General features: G+C 37.5%; 1 protein-coding gene and 1 non-coding gene across 6 annotated transcripts in view; both read right to left on the bottom strand.

Annotated features, from left to right (window-relative positions):
- Dip2b (disco interacting protein 2 homolog B) overlaps positions 1-27,824 on the bottom strand; it is a 232,086-nt gene that overhangs the window by 8,292 nt on the left and 195,970 nt on the right. For 4 of the 5 annotated variants that reach the window (XM_048802722.1, XM_048802724.1, XM_048802723.1 and 1 more), the window contains 10 exons: positions 24,805-24,928; positions 23,249-23,370; positions 11,339-11,450; positions 8,883-8,992; positions 8,286-8,416; positions 5,791-5,959; positions 4,850-5,020; positions 3,099-3,160; positions 2,197-2,254; positions 385-459 (listed from right to left, as the gene is read on the bottom strand). In XM_048802722.1, the coding sequence (XP_048658679.1) occupies positions 385-459; positions 2,197-2,254; positions 3,099-3,160; positions 4,850-5,020; positions 5,791-5,959; positions 8,286-8,416; positions 8,883-8,992; positions 11,339-11,450; positions 23,249-23,370; positions 24,805-24,928 (1,134 nt within the window). Of the gene's footprint in view, positions 1-384; positions 460-2,196; positions 2,255-3,098; positions 3,161-3,717; positions 4,121-4,849; positions 5,021-5,790; positions 5,960-8,285; positions 8,417-8,882; positions 8,993-11,338; positions 11,451-23,248; positions 23,371-24,804; positions 24,929-27,824 lie in introns of those variants that run through there. The other variant, XM_048802726.1, reaches the window with a different exon arrangement.
- Positions 7,041-7,142, bottom strand: LOC125616708. The gene has a single exon (XR_007347451.1). It is a non-coding gene; the product is annotated as a small nucleolar RNA U13 (small nucleolar RNA).

Here is a 27,824-nt window from a genome sequence, read left to right as displayed (position 1 = left end):
CTTGAACCTTCCTCCCCTCCCCTCCCTCCTCTCTCTCTCTTCTTCTTTCTTTCTTCTCTCTCTCTCTCTCTCTCTCTCTCTCTCTCTCTCTCTCCCCTCCCTCCCTCCCTCTCTCCCTCCCTCCCTCCCCACTGGAAATTGAACCCAGGGCTTTGCACATAACTGACAAAGTATTGTACACACTGAGCTACATCCCTAGCCCTAAATCTTCACTAGATCTCATCTCAATCTCCCCTCCCTGTTTACTTCAGACTCCTGCCTTATAGAAAATGAACTATTCACAATGAAGGAAGTTAAGTTCACAGTTTTACTAGCTTTTAGAAACGTGAACTCTAAAGTCTTTTGCTACTGACTTTCCAGAGTAAAAATAAAAGGAATACCCACCTCACCCAGGTGAGAGTCTCCAACAGGCCCTTTGGTCTCAGGATTAACAATAACCACTTTCACTCCAGGTAAAATCTAAGAATCAAAGGGAAAATACAAACATTGGGTTTGAGTAAATCTAATGACCCCTAGGAAATGTGCCATGACCTGCTGGTGATGTGGGAGTGGTAAAAATAGGAGAAGCTGATGGAAGTAACCATCACTGAAGTACCTGACCTGAGGGGTTAACTGGGGACATCCTGTGTTTTGCTCCAACTGAATCTTCCTCAGCTCAGGGGAGACCAGAAGTCTAATAAGATTCACCCTCAAAAATAAAACAGAGAGGGGCTGGGGTTGTGGCTCATAGTTAGAGTGTTCACCTAGCGTGGGTAAGGCTTTGGGTTTGATCCTCAGCACCACATAAAAATAAATAAATAAAAATAAAGGCATTGTGTCCACCTATAACTAAAAAAATAGTAAAAAATCTTATATAAAAAATAAATTAAGACAGGGAACCAGTCTACTATCTCTTTAGAGGAATGAGAAACTGCTGACCAGGACCACCAACAAGATTCTGTAGAATAACTTAAGCACATAACCTCCCTTTTTCATGATCTGTCTAGTTCACAGGAAGGACAGTATAAACCCGGTAAAACAGAAACTCTAAGAGCAGGGAGGGATAGTCTGAGAGATTCCACTGCAGCCATCAGCTAGGGCTACAGTGAGGGGAACTGCATGAGTAAGAGAGGACAGCATGAGGGCAGTTTTACAGAGGAACAAAAAGACATCCATGTTCCTGGAATTATGAAAGACATCCTTACGTGCCGGGGATCTTCCGCAGGACAAAAAGGAAGAAATAGGTGCTGGCTAAAAGAATGGCCCAAAGCTTACCAAAAGAAAGACCTCTCTGGTCACCTGTATCCTGCCCTCTTGAATCTTTTTTCTTTCTTTCTTTTTTTAATATTTGTTTAACTGTCAATGGACCTTTATTTTACTTATTTATATATGGTGCTGAGAATCAAACCCAGTGCCTCACATGCTAGGCAAGCGCTCTACCACTGTGCCACAACCCCATTCTTGAATCTCTTTTTTTATGTTGGCTTTCTATAGTCTGAAGTTACTCCAGAAACCCTACTATGATTATTTGGACTCAAATATCTAAAACCTTGAGGAAGGAAGAGAAGAAAACCACTCCCTTTAACCTGGGCCAGGACCTGCACTCATTCTTGTTCCAGTGGCATGCTTAACTCTGGACTGTGGCAAACACAGATTTGATGAGGCAATACTGACCCCATGCCATTGTGAGGAGTTCACAAGGGCAAAGAGAAATCAGAGTCAGCTCCCATGGGACTGACACATCATACATCATACAGAGCAAGCCCCTAGTGAAAAAAACTGTCTTCCACATATAAATTCTCACTTTAACCAAGAAACCTTAACCTATGGGGTGCACTCTCCAGTATGTTTAATCTCTTCTCCACTCTGACTTTTCTTTCAACTTTAATATTTATAAAGACAGACCTGGCTGTTTTTAAGCTTTGTTCTTCTATCCACCTTGTATATAATAAACATTCCATTTTGCTGGTTTGCCAATAAAAATAACTTTCCACTGGATTTTTAAAAAATTTATGTAAAGTCAGAAGGTCCAGCATCCTTGTTTATGTACCCATGTGAGTTTCAAAGTATTAGCTAAGATGAAACTGTCGGAATTATTTGCAGATTTCAAATAAGTCTTGCCTTTGATACAAGTATTTCACTTGGCTTCAAGTCTCTTTAGAGTGACCCACCTTGCCACAAGGCCCACCATCTCAACAATTTAGCAGGAGAAAGTACCTTTCCAGACTCTGAGAGCAGCAGACTCTGGGGAGCACCCCGTTCCACAAGACGAACCCTGCAGAGGAACAGTGGTTAATGTATTCAAGCATCTCTAAAAAATGATTTTACCGTATCTACTACCTTCCCATGACCCCTAATTGGTCTCTCCTCCTTCAAGGGCAGGGTTTCTCTAACTCAGCACTACTGACATTCTGGTTCACATAATTTTTGTTGCAGGGTGTTTAGCAACAATCCCTAGCCTCTACCCACTAGATGTCAGTAGCAACCCTTTTCTTGACAACCCAAAACATCTCCAGACATTGTCAAATGTCCTTGGGGTGAGGGGCAAATCTCCTAGGGTAAAAATACTGCCTAAGAGAGGCCTGCCACCTGTGAAGGTTGGGTCCTTGCCTGAGACACACCAGGAAACGTGCACCAGTGGGGCCTGGGAAAAGGTCTAGGAGTCCTGTCCAGTGGTCACCTTGAGACAGAACTAAAATTTCCTTATACAGTGAGGAGGAGATGACAGGTTTTCACCCATGGGGTTCAGGTAAAGTCTTGTTTCAAAAGCCCAACTCTGCCTCATTTATCATGCCTATCCTATCTTTTTTATTTTTAGACTTTCAGAGGAAAGAGACTATACATTTTACTTTAATTTATATCAGTCACAAAGTATTTTTACACAGGCAAAAAGCATTACATTTTAATATTAAAGAATAGTGCAACCACTGTGAGAATTAAAGCTTTCTTTTTATAAATGAAAATCTTATTGTGAATAAATGATAAAAATGAATTTCTTCCCATGCTGCTACTGGGAGATACAAATATAAAAGGAAAGAAGGGAAATGCTGGCTTTGAGGATCAGAATTCTTTGTGTTCTTTCCCTATTAGATTTCCTAAGCATAATCAATCCTACGTACCTGTCATGTCTTAATGATTTCAGATCTACATATACAGTAGTTGGATCAGGCCCTGAGGTTCCCTAAAGAAAAACAAATCAATGCAGTTAATTTTAAAATTTAAATGAGCCATCTTTTCCTTACTTCACATTTCCAAATCAAGAAATAGGTAATCAAAAAAAGAAAGAAAAGAAATAGATAATTTAGCCATATGCACAAAACACCCCCTCTATTTTATTATTTACATATATGTGTAAAATTAAAAAGCAAAATTTTACATATAGAAAATAAAAAGCAAATTATGTGGATGCATATATATGTTTTATATATCTATAATTTGTTTTTTTTTTAAATTTTATTTTTTGACATGCTGGGAATTGAACCCAGAGTCTTGTACATGTTAGGTAAGCACTCTTTATTTATTTTTTGCAATACTGGGTATTGAACCCAGGGTTGCTCAATCACATGAAATCCTTAGCTTCTCTCTTTATTCCATTTCTTTATTGGTGCATTATAATAATGGGATTCATTGTTGTATATTTGTACATGCACATGATATAACCATATAATTTGGTCAATATCATTTATTCCCTAGTATTTCCCTTTTTCCTCATCCTCCTCCCTCCCTCCTCAGCTCTCCCACATTTTTTAAAATTTTCTCATTAGCTGCGGAAGCTGGCCTTGAACTTATGATCCTCCTACCTCAACCTTCCAAGTCACTGGGATTTACAGGTCTGCACTACCACTCCTGGTCGTCCACTCTATTTTAAAAGCTACTTTCTCTTCAACCAAGTGAGGCAGGATAGAAAAGACTACTTCCTGAAGTTTTTTTTCCCTTTCCTTCCCTAGGAGGCCTCCTGCCCTCCCTTCACCACAGATTATAGCAGAATTGAAACATTATCAAGCTGAAGAGGATTTCCACCCCTGGGCTCCAAGCAGGAATGAGAGAAGCCACCATCCCATGGATTTTCAAAATCAATACTGCCACAGCTGATAGTAAGGGTCCTCGGTGGGGCTGCAAGGTGAAAGCACCATGATGTTTCCTGAAAGTCACATGACTACAGTCAGAGAAAACCCAAAAGTATCCATCTGCATATCCCTTTTACTCTCACTCTTGTCCACACCTATATCTGACTTTTTAGCCTCCAAAATGCATAAAATCAGTTTTGGTCCCTTTTCTATGATTCACCCCCAAGTTGCCATCTGACTGAAAAGGAGAATACTGGCTTATTTGTGTTTTGTTTTCAATGGGGGAAAAGTGCAAAATATGGAGAAGACAGATAAATAAAATCCAAATAGGACTCAGAAAGTTTCTTGATTCATCATCACAGACCACATCACTACTACCAAGAGTAAGCATTTACACTGGTGCCTGTCTGCCAGGCCCACTCTAAATGTTCTGACCTACTAACCCTTTGATTCTGCAAAAAACCTTGTGAAGTATGAGATTGTTGTTTTATTTTACAAAGAGAAAAATGAAACAAAGAGAGGGCAAAATAAAAAGCCCAAAGTCCAACAGCAAGTGAGCTGAACTAGGGCTCAAGCTTAGTAGTCTGCCCTATGCTTGGGGCACCTCACATTCCTTCTTTGTTTGCTAGCATACTAGATTTTTTTTTTTTTTTTTAATTTTAGCTTTTAGTCGGACACAATATCTTTATTTTATTTATTTATTTTTATGCTGAGGATCAAACCCAGGGCCTCGTACGTGCTAGGCGAGCGCTCTGCCGCTGAGCCACAACCTCAGCCCCTAGCATACTAGATTTTGACCTCACCTGTAAACATATTGCTACGTTGACTCTTGATCCAAAAGTGGTACTGACGGCTCGAGGGGACAGACCAATGTCTTTAAAGAGCTTGGAGAAGGACTGCTGGAGGGCAATGCGGGGCCGCTCCTCTGCCACCACCACACAGGTCCGGATGCAGGAGAGGTTAATCCCCCTTGTCTATAAGATACCCATGCCATAAGCTGAGTTAGTAGGATCAGAAGAGAACTGAATAGGTAGAATCACTGCTCTCTCTTTGGTCAGGAAAATCTGAGGAAATATTTTCTTGGCCCATACACACAGAAAAAAACAGCTTTTAGAAAAGAAGAAAATACAAACATTCCATTAAAATAATTACCCACATATAAATCTGCTCGTTCTCTATTTCTTTCCTCTTTTATCTAAAAATCTTAGACTTTTCAATAATACATTCTATCTTTTCTCATTTCTGAACCTTAGATTTCTTCCTATTTTCTGGGACTAAGAGAAAAATAAATCTAGAACTTTGGATATCTAACCTTTTGTCTCTTTTTCATTCTTGAAGTCATACTTCTCAAAGAAAATTCAGTATTTTCCAACTTTCTCGTATGACAGAAATATGATCACTGTATACACACATAAATGAGCTACCTTTAGCTATGGGACAGTCTCCAATCTCTCATATTTTGAGGTTTTAAATTCTATTGGGAAAATTCTATGGGAGGTTATAGTTCCCTTTTATCTTTCAATCAGTTTTGCCTTCTCCACAAAGACCCAGGTTAGACTCTGAAAGTATACACTAAATTAGGAAGTAAGAAGGGTTAAACTTCTTAAAGTTTACAAAATATCCATTAATTGTCTGGCTAGAAACAGGCAAATATGTCTGCTAACTCTTACTCTGGTATTAGCATGCCCTGGCCCCTTATTTTAAAATCTCTTAGAACTGGTTACTTGTGGTAGTTGCTTCTTACCTTTAGCACCTCCACTTGGTTTCCCAATCCTTTAGTGCAAAGCTCCATTACTGAGTAGGAGCAGAAAGTGTCCCTTATTTTGTACTGGTTGACAGTGGTGAGCCAGAGGAAAAGGTTATTTTCTAACTCCATAGGAGGAATTAAGATGGACTGGTGACCTGAATAGACACTGTAATGAAGAAAGGCAAAAGCTGATATTATCAATTCATCCTAAGATGTTTCAAAATGTCATAAACTTGGCAAATATTTACTGAGTGGGAAGGATAGTAGAGGGGTCGCATTAGATTGAAGATCTAAGAATCAACCTTATTCCCTTGCAATTCACAAGATACAGTAATCATAAAATAAAGCAGACTGTAGTAGGTGTGGTAACAGATGTGAATAAAGGGCACAGAGTTCACAAAATAAAGAGCAATTCATTCAAGCTAAGAAAGCTGGGGCAAAGGTGGTAGGGTTCACTGAGTAGGTAGCACTAGAGCTGGGGCTTAAAGGAGTAGGAATTTGAGTGGCTGGGAGTGAGAACAGGGGCAATATATTTCATGCAGAAGAAAAGCATATGCAAAGGCAAAGAAATATGGAGTATGTAAAGCTGTCAGAAATAGCATTCTAGTCAGGCACAGTGGTGCACGCCTATAATCCCCATTTGACTCAGGAGGCTGGAGGCAGGAGAATTCCAAGTTCAAAGCTAGACTTGGCAACTTAGCAAAGCCCTAAGTAACTTAGTGAGACCTTGTCTCAAAATAAAAAATAAAAATTTTTATTAATAGGAATGTGGCTCAGTGGTTAAGTGCCCCTGGGTTCAATCCCCATACCACAAACAAAAGAAAAAAAAGAAATAGCATTCTAGTGAAATCCTAGAGCACAGGGTACAAGGGGAACGTGAGGCCAAAAGAGCAGGGGCCAAACTATAAAAGAGCTTAACTGTCTTATGAAGAAAGTCAGTCTTTACTCTTAAAAGTGTGGCTTTAAGTTGGGGCAAAACCAGCAACTCGGGAGTAGGGATGGGAGACTTGAACCATTGAAAATTGAGAGACAGAAGTGGTTACAGCAATAGTGAAGGTAAAGGATAATGTGGGCCTGAACCCTGACATTGAAGTCAGAATAAAAAGAAAGGAATGGCAGAGTCACATATCATATATATAATCTAGATCAGAATCACTAGGAGCTCAGGAATCCTGCATTTTTGTGATTGCTACCTCTGGAGACTGAAGTTATTAGGTCTGGGTAATCCTTATTAATTATTTTTTCCACAACAGATGGGTAATATGCCAATGTCATAACTAGATTTGAGGGAGGCATATCTCAGACAATGGTGTGAAAACCCAGTCATACAATATGAGCCACAAAAGGAGCTGTTTTTAATTCTGAAAGACCCAGAAATAATAATAAAAAAATAATAATAATAATAGTTATTCTTATTATTTTTGTGTGTGTTGGGGTGTACTGGGGATTGAATCTAGTGTGATCCACTGAGCCATTCTCAGCCTTTTAATATTTTTTATTTTGAGACAGGGTTTCACTAAGTTGCTGAGGAAAGCTTCAAATCTGTGATTCTCCTGCCTCAGCTTCCTGAGATTACAAGTATGTGCCAGTGCTACACACAAAGGCACAGGAATAACTGAGCCAAAGGAAAGAATATTTCATTAGATGTGAGACATAAAGATATAGAAGTTGAAAATAATGCTCAAGTTCCTATTTCGGGTACCTTAGTAGACAAACCTACCCTAACAAAGATGGGCATGTAGAAGGAGGATGTTACAGGCATTTTTGAAGCATTCATAATGTCAACCCAGAAGGTGAAGATGCAGGTCTGAGATAAGGTTTTCTGGGCAGATGGTGGAAGATGGGACCTGCTATTTCTCAAAAAGCAATCTGCCCAGGGCAAACATGCCACTTCCCAGCCACATGCTGTCATCCTATCCCATCATATTCCTTCCTGCCAAGCTTAGGGGGTATATTCTGGCTGTCAAAACGTCATATTTCATCCAAGAATCATCCTTTTATTTGGCTCTGTTTCTAAAACAAGAATTACAGGATGGAGCAGAGAACAGGTAACAAGATCACTGCCATTTTGTACGAGGCAAAAATCTAACAGAAGTTGTTGGACTCAGTGGTGCATGCCTGTAATTCCAGCAACTAGGAAGGCTGAAGCAGGAGGATTACAAGTCAAAGCCAGCCTGGGTAACTTGGAAAGACCCTGTCTCAAAATAAAAAATAAAAAGGACTGGGGATGTAGCTCGGTGGTAGAGCACTTGTCTAGCATGTGTGAGGCCCTGATGTGTCAATTCCCAATACCAAAACAAACTAACAGAACGGAAAAGGGGGAATACAAATAAAACTAAACAACGTCAGATACAGATAAGGTGCATAAATTCTAGAAACATCAGCATTTTACTGAAACATTATAGAATTTAGGAGAGCAAAAGGAAGAAGAAGATTAGTTATATTCCAAGTATACCCCACACATACTGTTTCTTTGGCTTTTTCATCCTTACCTGCAGAGACACCAGAGTGCAAAGCCAAGTCCACAGTAAGGGTCAAGGCAGATGGCGATCTGCCGAGAAGAATACAACTCACACTGGAGCTTGATGGCTCTACAAAGAGCATTAACTGCAGAGTGGGACATCTGCAAAGTAAGGAACATGGAACAGGATGGAACTGGCATCCCACAGGCAGAGACACAGCTTTGAAAAGTTTAAATTCCCCAAACTCATCAAATGAATATTTTTTATTTCCTTAAAGTTTAACCTAAATCTAAATTAGATATCACATTTCTATTCATTAGCTAATACTGCATTTTATATGTGAACTTACAACTGCTTACTGACTTTAATGAGAAATCTGATTATTTGTTAGGATCTATGCTAGGTTCAGACACTTCAAAATCCAAATTCCTTGAGATAATGTATTCCGGAAGAGCTGATGCTTTTATTTGAATATAGAAGGGACCCTTGATCCTCCGCCTACTGGCCTCTAGTTCAACCAGTTGGCCTCTACATCTAAAGTCTCCGGGACAGTGGTCATCTCTTTTTCTGTGATCTGGCATATCAGCAGACTTTGATGAGTGAGTGAATACACCCAAATAATTTTACCTTCACTCCTGTAAGCATGCCAGTTGTGGAGACACTAAAATCAAGATATGCCAACATCTCAGGTGTAGGTGGTTTATACAGCTGAGGTAACCTTTTCCTGGGTAAATCATCTGCAATGAAAAGAAAAAACATCAATCAGACATGCTGGAACATGAAAACTATTACTCTTCAACTGGTTTTCTGTGGCTTTGCTATGGTTGAATTTAGCTTCTGGAATTTGAAAAGCCTGGGCTTCTCATTTTTAACCAAGCCTCTCTGAGGCAGGTTGGGGTTGAGGACAACATTAGACAATCTAAATACAACAAGTAAATTTACATCAGGTCAATTTATTTAACAGAAGTTTAGTAAGAAGCATACTGCTGTGTTCAAATCCTGGTTCTATTTTTCTCAGCTATGTGGCCTTTGTGTCTGTTTTCCTCTTCTTTAAATGAATCTCTAAAATAATACCTACCTATATAACTGTTGGGAAGTTAATTCACACAAAACACATTAAAGACAACAACTGACTGAGTGCATGCTCAAAAAGCATTAGTTGTTGATATGCTGGTTTCCAATTAAAGTTCATTATTTACAATTTAGTGTATGTTCTATTAATCACGGGAAGCTTTAAAAGTTAGACAGTTTTCCTCCAAGTTTACCTGGAAGACTTTAAGACTGGTAATTTAGAATTGGTAATTTTTTTCTCATTTATGATAATTCTCCCATTTTATGAGTATGTCAACACCAAGGATGTCTGTGACCCAACCATTCAATGTCCATGTCCTAACAGAAAAAATACTGAGTTTTAAATCTCCATGTCATGGGTGCCCATTTCTGGTCAGTCCAAAAACTTTCTCTATCCATCACCTTCGACCTATCATTGTGTAAGGTTGAGTCACTCAAGACCATTCATGTACCTAAAAGAAACCTTACTCTTGTCTGTACCCACAGCCCATATTTTAGGTCTTCCTGCAATGTCACTGAGTCCATTACCACAGCACATCGGTTTGTATCATTAATACCAACACAAATAATATATACCATTTGTGTTATATACGACAGTGCTTCTGCCTTTGAATAACAAATATAAAAATTTAGCTCAGCATCACACAATTGGCACACAATAATCACAAATACTATCATCTCTGCATTTAAACCCATATAAATATTGTGGAGGTAGTTACTATAAAGTACTTTATGAAAACAGGGTAGGAGGAAATTAATGGTTAAGAGGTAGGCAATAAGCCAAACTGGCCAGGTCTGCATTTCACTTCTGCATTTTTTTTTTGTTTGTTTGTTTGTTTTTTTTAATTGTTGGTTGTTCAAAACATTACATAGTTCTTGATATATCATATTTCACACTTTGATTCAAGTGGGTTATGAACTCCCATTTTTACCCCGTATACTGCAGTTTTCTTAATTTCCCTGTACTTTGGTTGTCTTATCTTTGAAATGAGGGTAAAAACAGCAGCCATCTAGAAGCCAGGCATGGTAATTTACAGGTGTGTACCTATAAACCCAGGTACTCAGGAGGCTGAGGCAGGAGGATCATAAGTTAAAAGTCAGCCTCAGCAACTTAGCAAGATCCTATCTCACAGAAAAAAAAAAAAAGGCTGGGGATGGAGCTTAGTGGTTAAGTACCCCTGGGCTCACTCCCTGGTACTTAAAACAAACAAACAAACATAGCAGCCAACTAAAAGGATTAGAGTAAGGATAAAATTAGGTAATGTGTTAAGTGAATGACACATAAAAGAGGCTCAGTAACAGATGTTATCATTATGATTCTATGCTAGGTATTTTACATCACTCAATCTTTACAATTCCCATTTTATGGTCAGTTCTATCTAGGTTAGTAAGAATACTCAGAGAGTAGCAAAAACCTGAGAATTTTAAAAGTGGCTGAGTTCAAAACCCATGCTCTTCCCTATTCCACTGATTTTCTATCTATTCCTGGGTCTTACCTCCTTTAATATGAATACCACTTAAAATTCATGCACATTGTGGTTTTCAACCTATTTTCATATTATATCGTATTTGATTTTCTCAATAAATGTGAGTCAGGTAGGGGTAGGCAGTATTTTAGAAAAGAGTAATTTCAAGGTTAGACAGGAAATAATAAAGCTCTAACCAGAAACCAGGTTTTCTGATTCCTTGTAAGATACTGTTTCAACTATATCACACCTGAAAATCATGGATCAGATCATCTCACTATTTTACATGGCCATACATAGAAAAGTAATGGATCACATCTGGCATAAAAACCTAATGAACTTTCAATGATGCCAAGAGTAACTTCTCGGTGCCTGGTTATTACACTGCCGAGTACTTTAGGCTAATTGGATCCTAGGGTTTTGCCTCTATCTTAGCAGATGGAATGTGTGCCATAAAAGCTATGTCAATGTGTTTGGCACAGGATCTAGGAAATCTCAGTAAATGTTCTAGCTCCCATGACAGCTCATGAGAAATCTCCCTTTTACCTGTGTCAATGATGGCTGGCCAGGTTTTCACATCCACAGCTGCTGCTGCTTCTCGGGACCTTAGTAACCTCATTAGGGTTTGAGTGGTGAGAATACATGCTGCTTTGCTGACCTAGAAAACAAACAGCAATGAGCATCAGGAGGGTTAGCTCTACCTCTGGCTGCTGCTAAAAGCAACTCATACACCATACTAGTCAGGGTAGTATCAGCTTTTCAAAGAATAAAGTCAATATCTTCCTTTTACACTTTGCCCTCTGGAAATATGTAACACTTAATTCTCTCAGAACAGCAGACTTCTTCACAACACAAGCTATTGCTTACAACAGTGATTTTCAAATATTTCATAATTATATTCTCAGTATGGATCCCAGAATCCTGTGATTTTACGAAGACCTGAATAAAGTAAGACATGGATTTTGTATGCTCAGGGAATGAGAGGAGACAGATAAGAATGTCTGGAGTCAGTGTGTGTCAGTCTAGTGAAGGTGGAAAGTGACCAGGCTAGAAAGTATGCTGATGTGAGGACACAAATGCAGACAGACGCTCCCACAGACACTGTCCAGCTATGCACAGAAATGCAAACTGACCTACTTTGCTCAAAAACTGCCTCAATAGAAATAAATTCCCTTCCCTACTTTTCTGACCCACTTTGTAGGATATAACAAGGGCATTCTGTTGAAACAAACTTCAAAATAAAATCATTTGAGGTGAATATGGCTTTTATGCTACAGACTCAAGTTGCTGACAGAGTGGCAGTTCTCAGAGAAACAAATATTAAATAAATTAGGATTCTACAACATTTTAGTACCTTGGCCAAGACTGCCTTCTGCTTTAAAGTACATTAGGATATGATGCAATACAGATTTAACTTCAATTTTCATATGTAAAAATTTCTATCAACTTCAGAACAGGATTTAGATGTCATTTTTTTTCCCCATGTGGTGCTAGGGATCCAGCCCAGGGTGTCATACATGCCATGTGAATGCTCAACCACGGAGCAAAACCTCCAAACCAGGACATCTTTTAATACTATACCAAATGAATTTACAAAACTAACCAAACGAAAGTGATCTGCACTTGGGAGGATTTTTTTAACCTTATTTATTTATTTTAATTAGGTATACATGACAGCAGAATGCATTTACCTTTCTATGGTTGTACAAAATGTAGCATCACACCATAATGTGCAGTCATATAGGGTAATGATGTCCATCTCATTCCACTGTCTTTCCTGCTCCCATGCATCCTCCCTTGCCTTCCTCCCCTTTGCCCAAAGTTCCTCCACTTTTCTCATGCCTCCCCCATCCCCATTATGGATCTGCACCTACTTATCAGTTTTTTGGGATTGACTTACTTCGCTTAGTATGATATTCTCCAACTCCATCCACTTACCTGCAAATGCCATAATTTTATTCCTTTTTAATGCTGAGTAATATTCTGTTGTGTATATACACCACAGTTTCTTTACCCATTCATCTATTGAAGGGCATCTAGGTTGCTTCCACAGTTTAGCTATTGTGAATTGAGCTGCTATGAACATTGATTGATGTGGCTGCATCACTGTAGTATGCTATTTTTAAGTCATTTGGGAAATAAATATATATCCTGAGGAATGGGATAGCTGGGTTAAATGGTGGTTCCATTTCAAGTTTTCTAAGGAATCTCCATACTGCTTTCCAGATGGGTTGCACCAATTTGTAGTCCCACCAGCAATGTATGAATGTGCCTCTTCCCCCACATCCTTGCCAACATTTATTGTCCGTATTCTTGTTAGCTACCATTCTGACTGGAGTGAGATGAAATCTCAAGAGTAGTTTTTATTTGTATTTCTCTAATTACTAGAAATGTTGAATATTTTTTCATATATCTGTTGATTGAATGTATCTTCTTCTGAAAAGTGTCTGTTCAGCTCTTTAGCCCATTTACTGATTGGGTTGTTTGGTTTTTTGGTGTTAAGTATTTTGAGTTCTTTATGTATCCTGGAGATTAGTGCTCTGATGTGTGTATGGCAAAAATTTGCTCCTAAAATGAAGGCTCTCTGTTCACCTCATTGATTGTTTCTTTTGCTGAGAAGAAGCTTTTTAGTTTAAGTCTATCCCATTTATTAATTTTTGATTTTATTTCTTGCACTTTAGGATTCTTGTTAAGGAAGTAATGCAATATGATGGAGATTTGGGCTGACTTTTTCTTCTATTAGATGCAGGGTCTCTGGTTTAATTCCTAGGTCCTTGATCCACTTTGTGTTGAGTTTTGTGCATGGTGAGAGGGGTTTCATTTCATTTGTTGCATACGAATTTCCAGTTTTCCCAGCACCACTTGTTGAAGAGGCAATCTTTTCTCCAATGTATGTTTTTGGTGCCTTTGTCTAATATAAGATAACTGTAATTACGTGGGTTAGTCTCTCTGTGTCCTGTATTCTGTACCAGTGGTCTACCAGTTTATTTTGATGCCAATACCATGCTGTTTTTGTTACTACTGCTCTGTAGTGTAGTTTAAGGTCTGGTATAGTGATGCCTCCTGCTTCACTCTTCTTGCTAAGGATTGCTTTAGATATTCTGGGTCTCCTATTTTTCCAGACAAATTTCATGACTGCTTTTTCTGTTTCTATAAGGAATGTCACTGGGATTTTGATTGGAATTGCATTAAATCTGTATAACGCTTTTGGTAGTATGGTCATTTTGACAATATTAATTCTGCCTATCCAAGAACAAGGGGAGATCTTTCCATCTTCTAAGGTCTTTTTTAATTTCTATAGTGTTCTGTAGTTTTCATTGTAGAGGTCTTTTGCCTCTTTTATTAGGTTGATTCCCAAGTTTTTTTTTTTTATTTTTTTTTTGAGGCTATTGTAAATGGGGTAGTTTTCCTCGTTTCTCTTTCAGAGGATTTGTCACTGATTTATGGGTGTTGATTTTGTATCCTGCTACTTTGCTGAATTCATTTACTAGTTCTAGAAGTTTTCTGGTAGAATTTCTTGGGTCTTCTAGGTATAGAATCATATAATCGGCAAATAAAAGGCAGCAGAACACAACAGACTCTAGTATGGCAATATGTAAATCAATGGATGTGTAACTGATGTGATTCTGCAATCTGTATACGGGGTAAAAATGGGAGTTCATAACCCACTTGAATCAAAGTGTGAAATATGATATATCAAGAACTATGTAATGTTTTGAGCAACCAACAATAAAAATTAAAAAAATAAAAAATAAAAAATAAATAAAAATATGAAAAAAAAAATATATAATCGGCAAATAGTACTAATTTGAGTTCTTCTTATCTGTATCCCTTTAACTTCTTTTATCTAATTGCTCTGGCCAGTGTTTCAAGAACTATGTTAAACAGAAATGGTGAAAGATAGCTTCCCTGTCTTGTTCCAGTTTTTAGAAAAAAATGCATTAATTTTTTCCCCATTTAGAATGATATTGGTCTGGGGCTTAGCACAGACAGATAGCTTTTACAATGTTGAGATATGTGCCTATTATCCCTAGTTTTTCTAGTGTTTTGAACATGAAGGGGTGCTGTATTTTGTCAAATGCTTTTTCTGTGTGTATGGAAATGATCATATGGTTCTTATCTTTAAGTCTATTGATGTGATGAGTTACATTTATTGATTTCTGTGTGTTGAACCAACCTTGCATCCCTCGGATGAACTCCACTTGAACATGGTGCACTATGTTTTTGTATTTGATACGCCAGAATTTTTTTGAGAATTTTTGCATCTAGGTTCATTAGAGATATTAGTCTAAAGTTTCCTTTCTTTGATGTGTCTGCCTGGTTTTGGAATCAGGGTGATATTGGCCTCATAGAATGAGTTTGGAAGTGCTCTCTCTTTTTCCTATTTCCTGAAATAACTTGAAAAGTATTGGTATTAGTTCTTCTTTAAAGGTCTTGTAGAACTCGGCTATGTCTCCATCTGGTCCTGGGCTTTTCTTGGGTGGTAGGCCTCTAATGACATCTTCTATTTCAACACTTGAAATTGATCTATTTAAATTGTGTATATCATCCTGATTCAATTTGTGCAAATCATATGACTCTAGAAGTCTGTCAATGTGTTCGATATTTTCTATTTTATTGGAGTACAAGTTTTCAAAATAATTTCTAATTATCTTCTGTATTTCTGTAGTATCTGTTGTGATATTTACTTTTTCATCATGTATATTGGTAATCTGAATTTTCTCTTTCCTTCTCTTCGTTAGCATAGCTAAGGATTTGTCAATTTTATTTGTTTTTTCAAAGAACCAACTTTTTGTTTTGTCCATTTTTTCAATTGTTTCTTTTGTTTCAATTTCATTGATTTCAGCTCTGATTTTAATTATTTCCTGTCTTCTACTGCTTTGGGTGTTGATTTGTTCTTTCTCTAGGGCTTTCAGATATAATGTTAAGTCATTTATTTGTTTATTTTTTCTTCTTTTAAGGAATGAACTCCATGAAATACTAAGAGGAATGAATTCCATTCCTCTTAGTATTGCCTACATAGTATCCCAGAGATTTTGATTTTGATACATTGTATTTGTGTTCTCATTCACCTCTAAGAATTTTTTAATTTCCTTGATGTCTTTTTCAACCCATTATTCATTCAATAACATATTATTTATTCTCCAGATATTGGAGTAACTTTTATTTCTTATTTTATCATTGATTTCTAATTTCATTCCATTATGATCTGATAGATTGCAGGTTAGTATCTCTACTTTTTTATATTTGCTAAGAGTTGCTTTGTGGCATAATATATGGTCTATTTTAGAGAAGGATCCATGTGCTGCTGAGAAGAAAGTGAATTGAAGGATGAAATAGTCTATATATGTCAATTAAGTCTAAGTTATTAATTGTATTATTGAGTTCTATAGTTTCGTTGTTCAGCTTTTGTTTAGACTATCTATCCAGAGGTGAAAGAGGTGTGTTAAAATCTCCCTAAATTATTGTGTTGTGGTCTATTTGACTCTTGAACTTGAGAAGAGTTTGTTTGATGAACGTAGACACTCCATTGTTTGGGGCATATAAATTTTTGTTGTTGTTATTATGTCTTGTTGATGAATGGTTCCCTTAAGCAGTATGAAATGTCCTTCTTAATCCCTTTTGATTACGTTGGCTTGAAGTCTAATTTATTTGATGATGATGATGGAAACCCCTGCTTGCTTCTGCAGTCCATGTGAGTGGTATGATTTTTCCCAACCTTTCACCTTTAGTCTGTGGATGTCTTTTCCTATGAAATGAGTTTCTTGGAGGCAGCATATCGTTTTTTTTTGTTGTTGTTGTTTGTTTGTTTTTAAATTAAATCTGCCAGTCTGTCTTTTGATTGGTGAACTTAGGCAATTAGCATTCAGGGTGATTATTGATTATTATCATACACATGATTTGTATTGCCATTTTTGTTTATTTTTGGTATTTATCTTGACCTGGTTTCTCCTTTGATTAGTTTTTGCTTTTACCTCCTTTTGCTGATTTTCATTGTTGTTCTGAATATTTTGCTGAGGCTTTCGAGTTGTAAATTCTTTTAACTTTTGTTTATCATGGAAGGTTTTTACTTCATCATTAAATCTAAAGCTTAATTTTGCTGGATATAAGATTCTTGGTTGGCATCCACTTTCGTTCAGAGGTTGATATATGTTGTTCCAGGATCTTCTAGCTTTCAGGATCTGGGTTCAAAAATCTCCACATATTCTAAATGGTTCCTCCCATATGTAATCTGATTCCTTTCTTTTGTGGCTTTTAATATTCTCTCCTTATTCTGTATGCTAGGCATTTTCATTATAATGTGCCTTGGTGTAGATCTATTGTGATTTTGTACATTTGGCATAATGTAAGCCTCTTGAATTTGGTTTTCCAATTCATTCTTTATGTTTGGAAATTTTTCTGATATTATTTCATTGAATAGATTGCTCATTCCTTTGGTTTGGAACTTCCTTCCTCTATCCCAATAACTCTTAAATTTGGTGTTTTTATGCTATCCCATATTTTTTGAATGTTCTGCTCATGGTTTCTGACCATTTTTACTGTGTTGTCTACATTCTTTTCAAGATCATATATTTTGTCTTCATTGTTTGAGGTCCTATTTTCCACGTGGTCTAATCTGTTGGTGATGCTTTCAATTAAACTTTTAATTTGGTTTATTATTACTTTCATATCAAGGATTTGTTTTTTTAAGAACCTCTATCTCCCTATTGAAATAATCTTTTGCTTCCTGTATTTTTTAATGTAGCTAACTGTCAAAATGATCTTTTGCTGCCTGTATTTGCTCTCTTGTATCATCCTTTTATTCGCAGAACATTTTAATCATGTACATCCTGAACTCCTTCTCTGTCATTCATAGCTATGTGGCTATGGATTCTGATAATGTGGTATCTTGATATGTTTGGGGCACTTTCTTCCCTTGTCTTTTCATATTGCTTGTGTGTCTTCCCTTCTAGCACTGTGGATATGAGGCGTTACCATTTTTACCCTATAGGCTTATAGTGTTCCTGTAGGGATCTAATACTTCTCCTTTAAGGTGAAGGACAATGTTATCAGATTCCCAATATAACAGTATACACCCTAAAAACAAATGTTTGTTATTAAGATGTTTAGAGTTTGGTCATAATGTACAGAAATGGTGAATTCAATTATTATCTACAATATACTCAGTAGGTTGTAAAAAGATTTACAGTTTCTGATGGTGGACAAAGAACTGAGGGTGAGGAGTAGGATGATATGCTCAGGAGGTAGGAGGTGAGGATATAGGATATATCTTAAGAAGTGTGAAAGAGAAATCCAAAGAAGAAGATTTCATTACTGATGTATAGAAATACATTTGGTTTATGGGTATTGATTTTGTATCCTGCTGAATTCATTAATTAATCCTAGAAGTTTTTTGGATTGAAGACAGTGGAGTACATAAAACAAACACACATATATATTAAGAAAAATCAAAAAATGTTAAAATAGAAGAAATTGGTGGGATAAAAGGAAAAAATATATATACAACATAGCTATAATATACTATTCAGATGTCCTAGTTCTCAAAATCCTAATTCATGCAAAGTACTTGGTTTCACATATGTTGGAGATGTGAGGGCAGAAGAATGGCGGGGGCGGGGGGGGGGAATCTTGAAGGATAAAACAGGATTGTTTTTGATTGGAAATCCATATCGTTCCTGCTTCCCTTCTCATCCAATAGGTGGGGTCGGCTGTTGTTAGCTGGTATCTCTGCCCTCAGAATGGTAGGGGAAACCAGGGTGTCACTGTAACGGGGTAGTAGCTGCTGGGAGAGGGGGAAAGTTAGAAACTGGGTACCTGGCCAGCCAGAGTTCCAAACTGGGTGTTGCCTCTGCTGAAGATGGTGATGAAAGTGACCCAAGATGGAGGCATCTTTCAGCGGTGGGCTGTCAGGTTGTGTGTGGGGGAGCCGAGTGACAATGAGACAATGAGTTCAGAGACAAGCTCTGTGGCTACAGTGTGTGGCTGTCGGATGACTTCAGAGCCTATGTGAGGTTCTTGGGTGCAGGCAGGCTACTACCAGCAGGGAACTATCTCCACTGCTGAAGAGTCCCAAGACGGCGGCGACTAGAAGAGCCTCACGTTGGTAGATGGGGGTCCTCATGGGAGTGTCAGCTGGAGTTCCTGTGTGTGGAAAGCTGCCGGTGGCCAGCGTGAGAATGGTTTTGGTGATTTCTGCTGTGGGGGGGGGGGGCATAGCTGAAAGTTCTGTGTGGATGTTGATGGTGTCTGCTCAGGTACCCAATTGTGTGGACAAGTAATTGGGAGATCTACTCTGATGCTGTGACCTGGAGCCTTGGACAGGCACAGTGGTTGTGATTCCCATGCAGAAGCAGGAATATCGCTCACAGAGAAGCAGTATTCTCACCACTTGAGTCCCAGGTCATGGAGCGACACAGAATACTGACTTCCTCTGACCCGCCATCATCTCCCTTGACAATATTAATTTTGCCTATCAAGAGCATGGGAGATGTTTCCATCTTCTAAAGTTTCTTCAATTTCCTTCTTTAGTGTTCTTTAGTTTTCATTGTAGAGGTCTTTCACCTCCTTTGTTGATTCCCAAGCATTTTATTTTTTTGAGGCTATTGTGAATGGGGTAGTTTTCCTAATTTCTCTTTCAAAGGATTCATTACTGATGTATAGAAATGCATTTGGTTTATGGGTATGATTTTGTATCCTGCTACTTTGCTGAATTCATTAATTAATCCTAGAAGTTTTCTGGTGGAGTATTTTAGATCCTCTAAATATAGAATCATGTCGACAGCAAATAATGATAGTTTTGAGCTCTTCTTCTCCTATCGGTGTCCCTTTAATTTCTTTTGTCTGTCTAATGGCTAGAGTTTCAGGCACTGTGTTGAATAAAAGTGGTGAAAGAGGGCATTCTTGTCTTGTTCCCATTTTTAGAGGGAATGCTTTCAAATTTTCTCCATTTAGAATGATGCTGGCCTTGGTTTAGGATATAGCTTTTACAATGTTGAGGTTATGTTCCTACTATCCCTAGTTTTTCTAGTGTTTTGAACATGAAAGGGTGCTGTATTTTGTCAAATGCTTTCTCTGCATCAATTGATATAATCATATGATTTTTATCTTTAAGTCTATTGATGTGTTGAATTATATTTACTGATTTCCATATGTTGAACCAACCTTGCATTCCTGGAATGAACCCTACTTGATCATGGTGAACTATTTTTTTAAGACGTTTTTGTATGTGATTTGCCAGAATTTTATTGAGAATATTTGCATCAATGTTCATCAGTGATACTGGTATGAAATTTTCTTTCCTTGATGTGTCTCTGCCTGATTTTTATTATCAGGATGATACTAGCTTTGTAGAATGAGTTTGTAAGGGTTCCTTCCTTTTCTAGTTCATGGAGTAATTTGAGGAGTATTGGTATTAATTCTTCCTTGTAGGTTTTATAGAACTCAGCTGTGAATCTGTCTGGTCCTGGGCTTTTCTTGGTTGGTAGGTTTTTTTATGGTGTCTTCTATTTCCTTGCTTGAAATTGATCTGTTTAAATTGTGTATGTCCTCTTGACTCAGTTTGGATTGATCATATGCCTCTAGAAATTTGTCAGCATCTTTGAGGTTTATTATTTTACTAGAGTATAAATTTTCAAAATAATTTCTAATTGTTTTCTGTATTTCAATAGTGTCTTTTGTGATAATTTGTAATTTATTAGAATGGCTAAGGGTTTGTCAATTGTATTTATGTTTTCAAAGAACCAGCTTTTTGTTTTGTCAATTTTTTGAACTATTTCTTTATTTTAAATTTCATTGATTTTTGCTCTGATTTTAACTATTTCATGTATTCTACTACTTTTGGAGTTGGTTTGTTCTTTTTCTAGGGTTTTTAGCTGTAATGTCAGGTTGTTTGTTGACTTTTTCTTCTTTTAACGAATGAACTCCATGCAATGAATTTTCCTCTTAGCACTGCTTTCATAGTGTCCCAGAGATTTTGATAACTTGTACTGGAGTTCTCATTTGCCTCTAAGAATCTTTTTTTAATCTCCTCCCTGATGTCTTCTGTTATCCATGTGTCATTCAATAGTGTATTGTATAGTCTCCAGGTGTTGGGAGTAGCTTCTCTTTTTTATTATTGATTTCTAATTTCATTCAATTATGGTCTGGTAGAATGCAGGGTACTATCTCTCTCTCTCTCTCTCTTTTTTTTTTTTTTTGTATTTGCTATGACTTGCTTTGTGGTATAACATATGGTCTATTTTGGAGAAGGATCCATGTGTTGCTGAGAAGAAAGTATATTTGCTAGTTGATGGATGAAATAGTCTATATGTGTGTTAAGTCCAAATTTCTCACTATAAATTTTTTTTTGTTTATCAAGAAAGGTTTTTTTTTAAATTTTTTATGTGTCTTTATTTTATTCATTAATTTATATGTGGTGCTAAAGATCGAACCCAGTGCCTCACACATACGAGGCAAGTGCTCTACCACTGAGCCATAATCCCAGCCCCATGGAAGGTTTTTATTTCATCATCAAATCTGAAGCTTAATTTTGCTGGATATAAGATTCTTGGTTGGCATCCATTTTCTTTCAGAGCTTGGTATATGTTGAGGATTTGGGTTGAAAAATCTGCTGAGATACAAATTGGCCTCCCCCTATACGTGATCTGATTCCTCTCTCTTGCGGCCTTTACACTTCTATCCTTTTCCTGTATGCTAGGCATTTACATTATAATGTGCCTTGGTGTAGAACTGTTGTCATTTTGTATATTTGGTGTCCTGTAAGCCTCTTGTATTTGTATTCTTCATGTTTGGGAAATTTTCTGAAATTATCTCATTGAAGAGATTGTGCATTCCTTTGGTTTGAATCTCTGTGCCTTTCTGTATCTCAATAACTCTTAGATTTGGTCTTTTGATGCTATCCCATAATTCTTGGATGTTCTTTTCATGGTTTCTTACCATCTTCACTGTGTGGTCAACTTTTTTCCAGATTGTATACTTTTTCTTCATTATCTGATGTTTTGACTTCCAAGTGATCTAGTCTGTTGGTGATGCTTTCTATTGAGTATTTTATTTGGTTTTATTGTTTCTTTCATTTCAAGTATTTATGATTTTTTTCAGAATCTTTCTTTCTTTTCTTTTTTTTTAAATTGTTTTTTAGTTGTAGATGGTCACAATATCTTTATTTATTTTTATGTGGTCCTAAGGATCGAACCCAGTGCCTCACCTGTGCAAGGCAAGCGCTCTACCACTGAGCCCCAGCCCTAGCCCCTTTGACTCACTCTTGAAGTAATCTTTTGCTACCTGTATTTGCTCCCTTATCTCTGTGTTGGTTGATCAATTTTTGCCTGTATTTGTTCATTTAGGTCATTCTTTTAAGAATTTTTTTTAAATATGGACACAATATCTTTATTTATTTTATTTATTTTAATGTGGTGCTGAGGATAGAACCCACTGCCTCACATGTGCAAGGCAAGTGCTCTGCCACTAAGCTATAACCCCAGCCATTCTTTAATTCACAGATCATTCTGACCTCCTTTTCTGTCATTTCATCAACTGCACTGTCCATGGATTCTATTATTGTAATATCCTGGTTTGTTTGGGGCACGTTTTTCCATGTTTTTTCATGTTGTCTATGCGTCTTCCTTTCTTGCAGTGTGGATCTGAGGTATTAACAGTTTCTACTCTATAATCTTATAGTATCCATGCAGATTATCTGTACCTCACCTTCTTGTAGGGCTTCCAGTCCCTGCAGATGACCCACGATGGATGCTACTGCAACTATAGGTGGTGGTGGCAATAGCAGGGTGGGTATCCCAAGATGGATGCAACCTCTTTCAGAAATGGAGCTGAAAGGGTAGGCCTTACAATGGCCTGGGCTGCCTGTTCCGAGATGCAGCTGCTTCTAGACCCTGTTGTCATAAGGAGAAGGCTACTGTGTGGGGAGGGCTATGACGATGGCTGCAGTGTCCCAAGATAGAAGTGGGTTAGGCCTGGGCTCCCATGGGCTCCCGGGCAGGTCAGCGGAGCTGGCCCCGGGCCGGGCCCTGAGTTCTGGCATGGGTCTGCCAGTCAGTGTAGTGGACTGGACTAGCCTGGGCCTGGGCTCCTACGTAGGTCCACTTGGGAGGATTTTTGAGTTTGGCAAGTAACACTTGATTACTGTGCAGAAATGTCAAACAGACAACATGTTTTAAGCAGGGGGGGCACAAATTTTACAGAGAATTGCTAATGAGAACTTCACCTCCTTAATGTTCATGATTATTGGCCACAATTCCATATTTCACCAAAAACAATTTTCCTACACAGTTCCTTCACTGAATAATGATGATTACTTTGGAGACTGAAAAAAGGAGATTGTTTTTAGGAGAAAATTTTCACTTCCTGGACCAACAAAACTGGAAAATTAGTAAGGATCCTTCGTTGTTTAAGTCTCGATCTTATGATATGAAGACAATGCAAGATACAGTTGGTACTTACATCAACAATCATGCGAACAGTGGGCAATGTTGCAGTAAGGTTCTGAGCATGAGGGGGTCGGACAGTCACAGGTATACACCCTGCATACAGGCACCCATAGAATGCAGCAATTAACTCGATGCCTGCAAGACAGAGGGTCCTGTCAGGAGAGCCATTTAATCAAATACTATCACTAAGAAACTAAATGTGGATTTTCCAAAATCATGTGCCAGCTGGGTCATTCAGATCAGAACTTAATAATATAAATTTCTTCTGTCAGTGCCTTAAGAACAAACTGAAGGCAAAGCAGCATTTAAAACAACTTAAAAGAGAAGCCAAGAACAGATAACAAGGAAGATATCAGAAGTAAACCCTTGAAAGATACTTGAAGCATGTTCATATTGTTACTTGACATTACTTATTACAGAAATTGAGGAGTTTTAACTAAGAAGATAAAATAGGAAATGAAGAAATGAGGAACATTTAAATTTTTATAAAAATATTAGAAGGCTGATATAGGAAGAGTAATTGGACTTCTTAATTGTTGTTTACTCAATTTGTGTATTTTAGGGATGAAAAATGTGGCTCAATTTGAAGACTCTGGGTGAGAAGTCTCCTCAGGATGTGCTCTAGTCTGTTGCTGAATCATTAATTGATAGATGGAAGACAACTACATGGGAATATGGCAGGAGAGATTCCAGATGATCTAAGAAATCTCAGTATCCATGAAAATAAAATGCCATAGTAAAGTATATTAGAGTGAAGGGAAATAAGGGAGATAAGTGACCAAAGAAGGCTGGATATTTGAGTGGATTATGTGGCTGACGGAATAGGAATAAAGAGATTACTCAAATATTTCATCTAATATTTGGTGACAGCAAACTGTTATCAAATAATCCTGTTATCAAATAATCCTAACCCTCTTTCTATGAAGGGAAGGTTATGACTAAATTAAATTAGAACATCAAAGATAAAAGCAACAACAGAGGAAACAAAACACCAATAATAATACAAAGAATGTTAAGTCAACAGAATTCAAAGACAACAATCATTTGGAAGCCAGGCAAAATGGTCCCATTCCATCCTAGAAACAAGGCAACCATTTTTTGTTTGTTTGCTTTGTTTTCGGAAGGGACAGGGTCTCATTACATTGCCTAGGTTGGCCTTGAACGCCTGGGATCAATAAATCCTCCTGCTTCAGCCTCCCCAGTACACTCCCATGAGTATATACCACTGCTCAACCTCAAATCATCTGTTTCAAAGGTTTTCAAAAGCCAGGTAGTTGAAATCTTCATTCACTCATTCATTTGTTTAATAATTACTAGGTGACTTTTATGTGCCAGGCACTGATAATGGAAATAGAAGAGTAAGTCAAAAAGACAGAATCTCAAGAAGAGCTATCACACTGCACAACTATGGGATATGTCACCTGGCTCACACCTTAGTTTATGGTACATGGTTGCTTGGTGTTGGGAAATACACAGTACCACGGTCATAGATGGTAGCCCAGAGTTCCTGACCTTTCCTACTATGTAGTCTAGTCTTGGAGTTTAGTAGTCTACCAATCCAACACTTACCAGGTGGGTAGAGCAACACAACGTTATCTCCTGCATTTAGATGTCCTTTGTCACCAAGAACTGATGCAATCCTCTCTGCTCGCTTATGAAGCTGAAGGCAGCTGGCTGTGCATACAGTAGTTCCCTTTAAACGTTATTAGAAAGGATAAGCAGATCAAAGTTCATCAAGAAAATAAACCACCAAGGGAAAAGCACAACCAATCTGACATTATACCTAAAAGGGTTGTGCTTTGGTAGATTATCTTTTGCAAACTATTACTTAGTATCAAAAGGCAGGTATAAGATTCCTTTTCTTTTTTAGAAAAGTGTTGTAGATATTTAGGGCATAATAAAATTAACCTAAACACTTATTTATAGTATTTTTCCTTAAAGTAGTTTTAAAAATACATATGATCTTTTATTTTTGTAAGTGAGGAAATAAGAGTAAAAGTAAATTAATAAAAATCAAAATAGGATGAGAGCAGGTGTGAGGTAAAGACAGTAAGTGATGGTTGAGTGGTCATGCACATCTGCTGTGTGTACAACACAAACCTGGCTCTGAGTTTGCTAATAGTGAAGATGCAAACAAACAAAAATAGTATGCAGAATCTACCAGCTAATAATAAAGATGAGGAGACCCTTTCCTTTTTGTTTTGTTTTAATATTTATTTTTTAGTTGTAGTTGGACACAATACCTTTCTTTCTTTCTTTCTTTCTTTATTTATTTTTAAAGAGAGAGTGAGAGGGAAAGAGAGAGAGAGAAAATTTTAATATTTATTTTTTTAGTATTTGGCGGACACAATATCTTTGTTTGTATGTGGTGCTGAGGATCAAACCCGGGCCGCACACATGCCAGGAGAGCGCGCTACTGCTTGAGCCACATCCCCAGCCCAATTTATTTATTTTTTATGTGGTGCTGAGGATCAAACCCAGGGCTTCAGATGCGCTAGGCAAGCGCTCTACCACCAAGCCACAACTGCAGGCCCCTTTTCCTGATCTTGACAATAATTTTTCCTGTGAGTCTTCATAAGTTTGACTGAGGAGAGCTTTTTGAACCCTTCCTTGTGAAACATGACACGTATAAGGGAAAATGGAAAATACGCACATAACTTAATGAAAAATTAGTAAGTAAGCATTAGTGTAGACACCAGAAGGATAAGAAGAAAACCCTCCTAGCTGCTCAGAAGCACCCATGATAACCACTATCTTGATGTTTTTGTTGGTCACTGATTTCTTTATATTGTTAACATTCATGAATAATTTCAATTGTAAATGAATGGAATTGTGCTGTATAAATTCCTTTGTGCTTCACTTCTTTCTTTCTTTAGGTGGTGGGTGCGTGCTAGAGATAAAACCTGGGGGTGCTTTACCAATGAGCTACATACCGAGCCCTTTTTATTTTATTATTTATTTATTGGTAGTACTGAGGATCAAACCCAGAGCCTTGAAATTGTTAGGTTAAGTACTCTACCAGGAGCTACATCCCCAGCACTTTATTTTTTTAGTTGTCAGTGGACCTTTATTTTATTTATATGCAGTGCTGAGAATTGAACCCAGTGCCTTGCACATGCTGGGCAAATATACTCCCACTGAGCTACGACCCCAGTGGACCCAGCCCTTTATTTTTAATTTTGAGCCTTGCTGAGGCTGGCCTCAAATTGTGATTCTCCCATCTCAGCCTACCAAGTCACTAGGATTACAGAAGCACGCCACCACACCCAGTTGGTTTAATTCAACATTATTTATAAGTCATCATGCTGTTTTGTGTAGGTACAGTTATTCCTCTATGTTGCTATATAATATTTCATTGTATGAAGGTACAACAAGTTATTCATCCACTTTCTGGCTGATGGACATTATCATTCTTGGACATGTATTCTTACGCTTAAATACATGTTTCAATGGAATACAGACCTAAAAATGTAACTGTTGCATCTCTGGATTGCCAGTCTTCAACTTTACTGGATAATGCCAAATTATATTCCAGATGGTTGTACTATTACCTGGTCTTTTAAAAATGAATATATATTATATGTAAATTTACATGCAACATGGTATCATGTCATCTGCTAGAGGCTGCACAACATTTTGGTTAAGAATGTGTGCTCCACAAGTTAGGGTTCAAATAAATGTAAAGAACTAATTTCTGCTTGGTTAGTACATGCTGTATGCATGTATTGAAATAACAAACTGTACCCCATTAATATGTACAATTTATACTTGTTAATCAAAAACTGAATGTTAAAAAAAGAGCTAATTTCCTACTCCTATCACTTATTAGCTCTATAATCTCTGTGCTTGGTTTCCTCATATCTAGAATAGGATCTTCAGTACATATTCAATTATTACATTTTATATCATATTTCCCCTTATACATGATAAATATTTTCTAGGTCATCAAATATTCCTCTGTAACACTGTTTTTAATGGCTATAACCATAATTTATTTAGTTGATTGTTTATTTTCAGCATTAAGGTTATAACACTAAAATTAATATGCCTTTGGCTAAAGTCAGGGTTAAATTTATAAGGCTATTTCTTTTTGAGCTGGGCAGAGTGGCCTATAATCCCAGCTACTCAGGAGGCTGAGGCAGGAGGATCACAAGATGATCCAGTCCAGCCTTAGTAACTCAGTAAGACACTGTCTCAAAAAAAAAAAAAAATGAAGGACTGGGGATATAGTTCAGTGGTAGGATGCCCATGGTTCAATCCTCAGCACCACAGGGGGGAAAAATCATTCTGGTTCATGGCACAAGAGCAAATTTTAGTTTAGTAAACACAATATTCTATGCATGAGGGAACAATGTATGGTTAATAATCTGGTGGCCTAGGCTTATCCAAGGCAAAATACAAGAATATATAGAATTAAATGAATTATACGCCCTTTGGGCAGTCAATCATTTATATTAAAACCAGAAGCAAATTTAAATTTATGTTCACAAACAAATATCTGGGGTATGGATTTCATAACATCCACAACTTAAACTATATCCAAGCCTGGGAGTGAGGTGGGAAGTGACCAGAATGATGGCTTTAAAAAA

This window comes from Marmota marmota, unplaced genomic scaffold, assembly GCF_001458135.2.
Source record: "Marmota marmota marmota unplaced genomic scaffold, marMar, whole genome shotgun sequence".
Lineage (NCBI taxonomy): Eukaryota > Metazoa > Chordata > Mammalia > Rodentia > Sciuridae > Marmota > Marmota marmota.
Note: the sequence above shows the minus strand (reverse complement) of the source record. Positions and strands in the feature narration are given on the sequence as shown.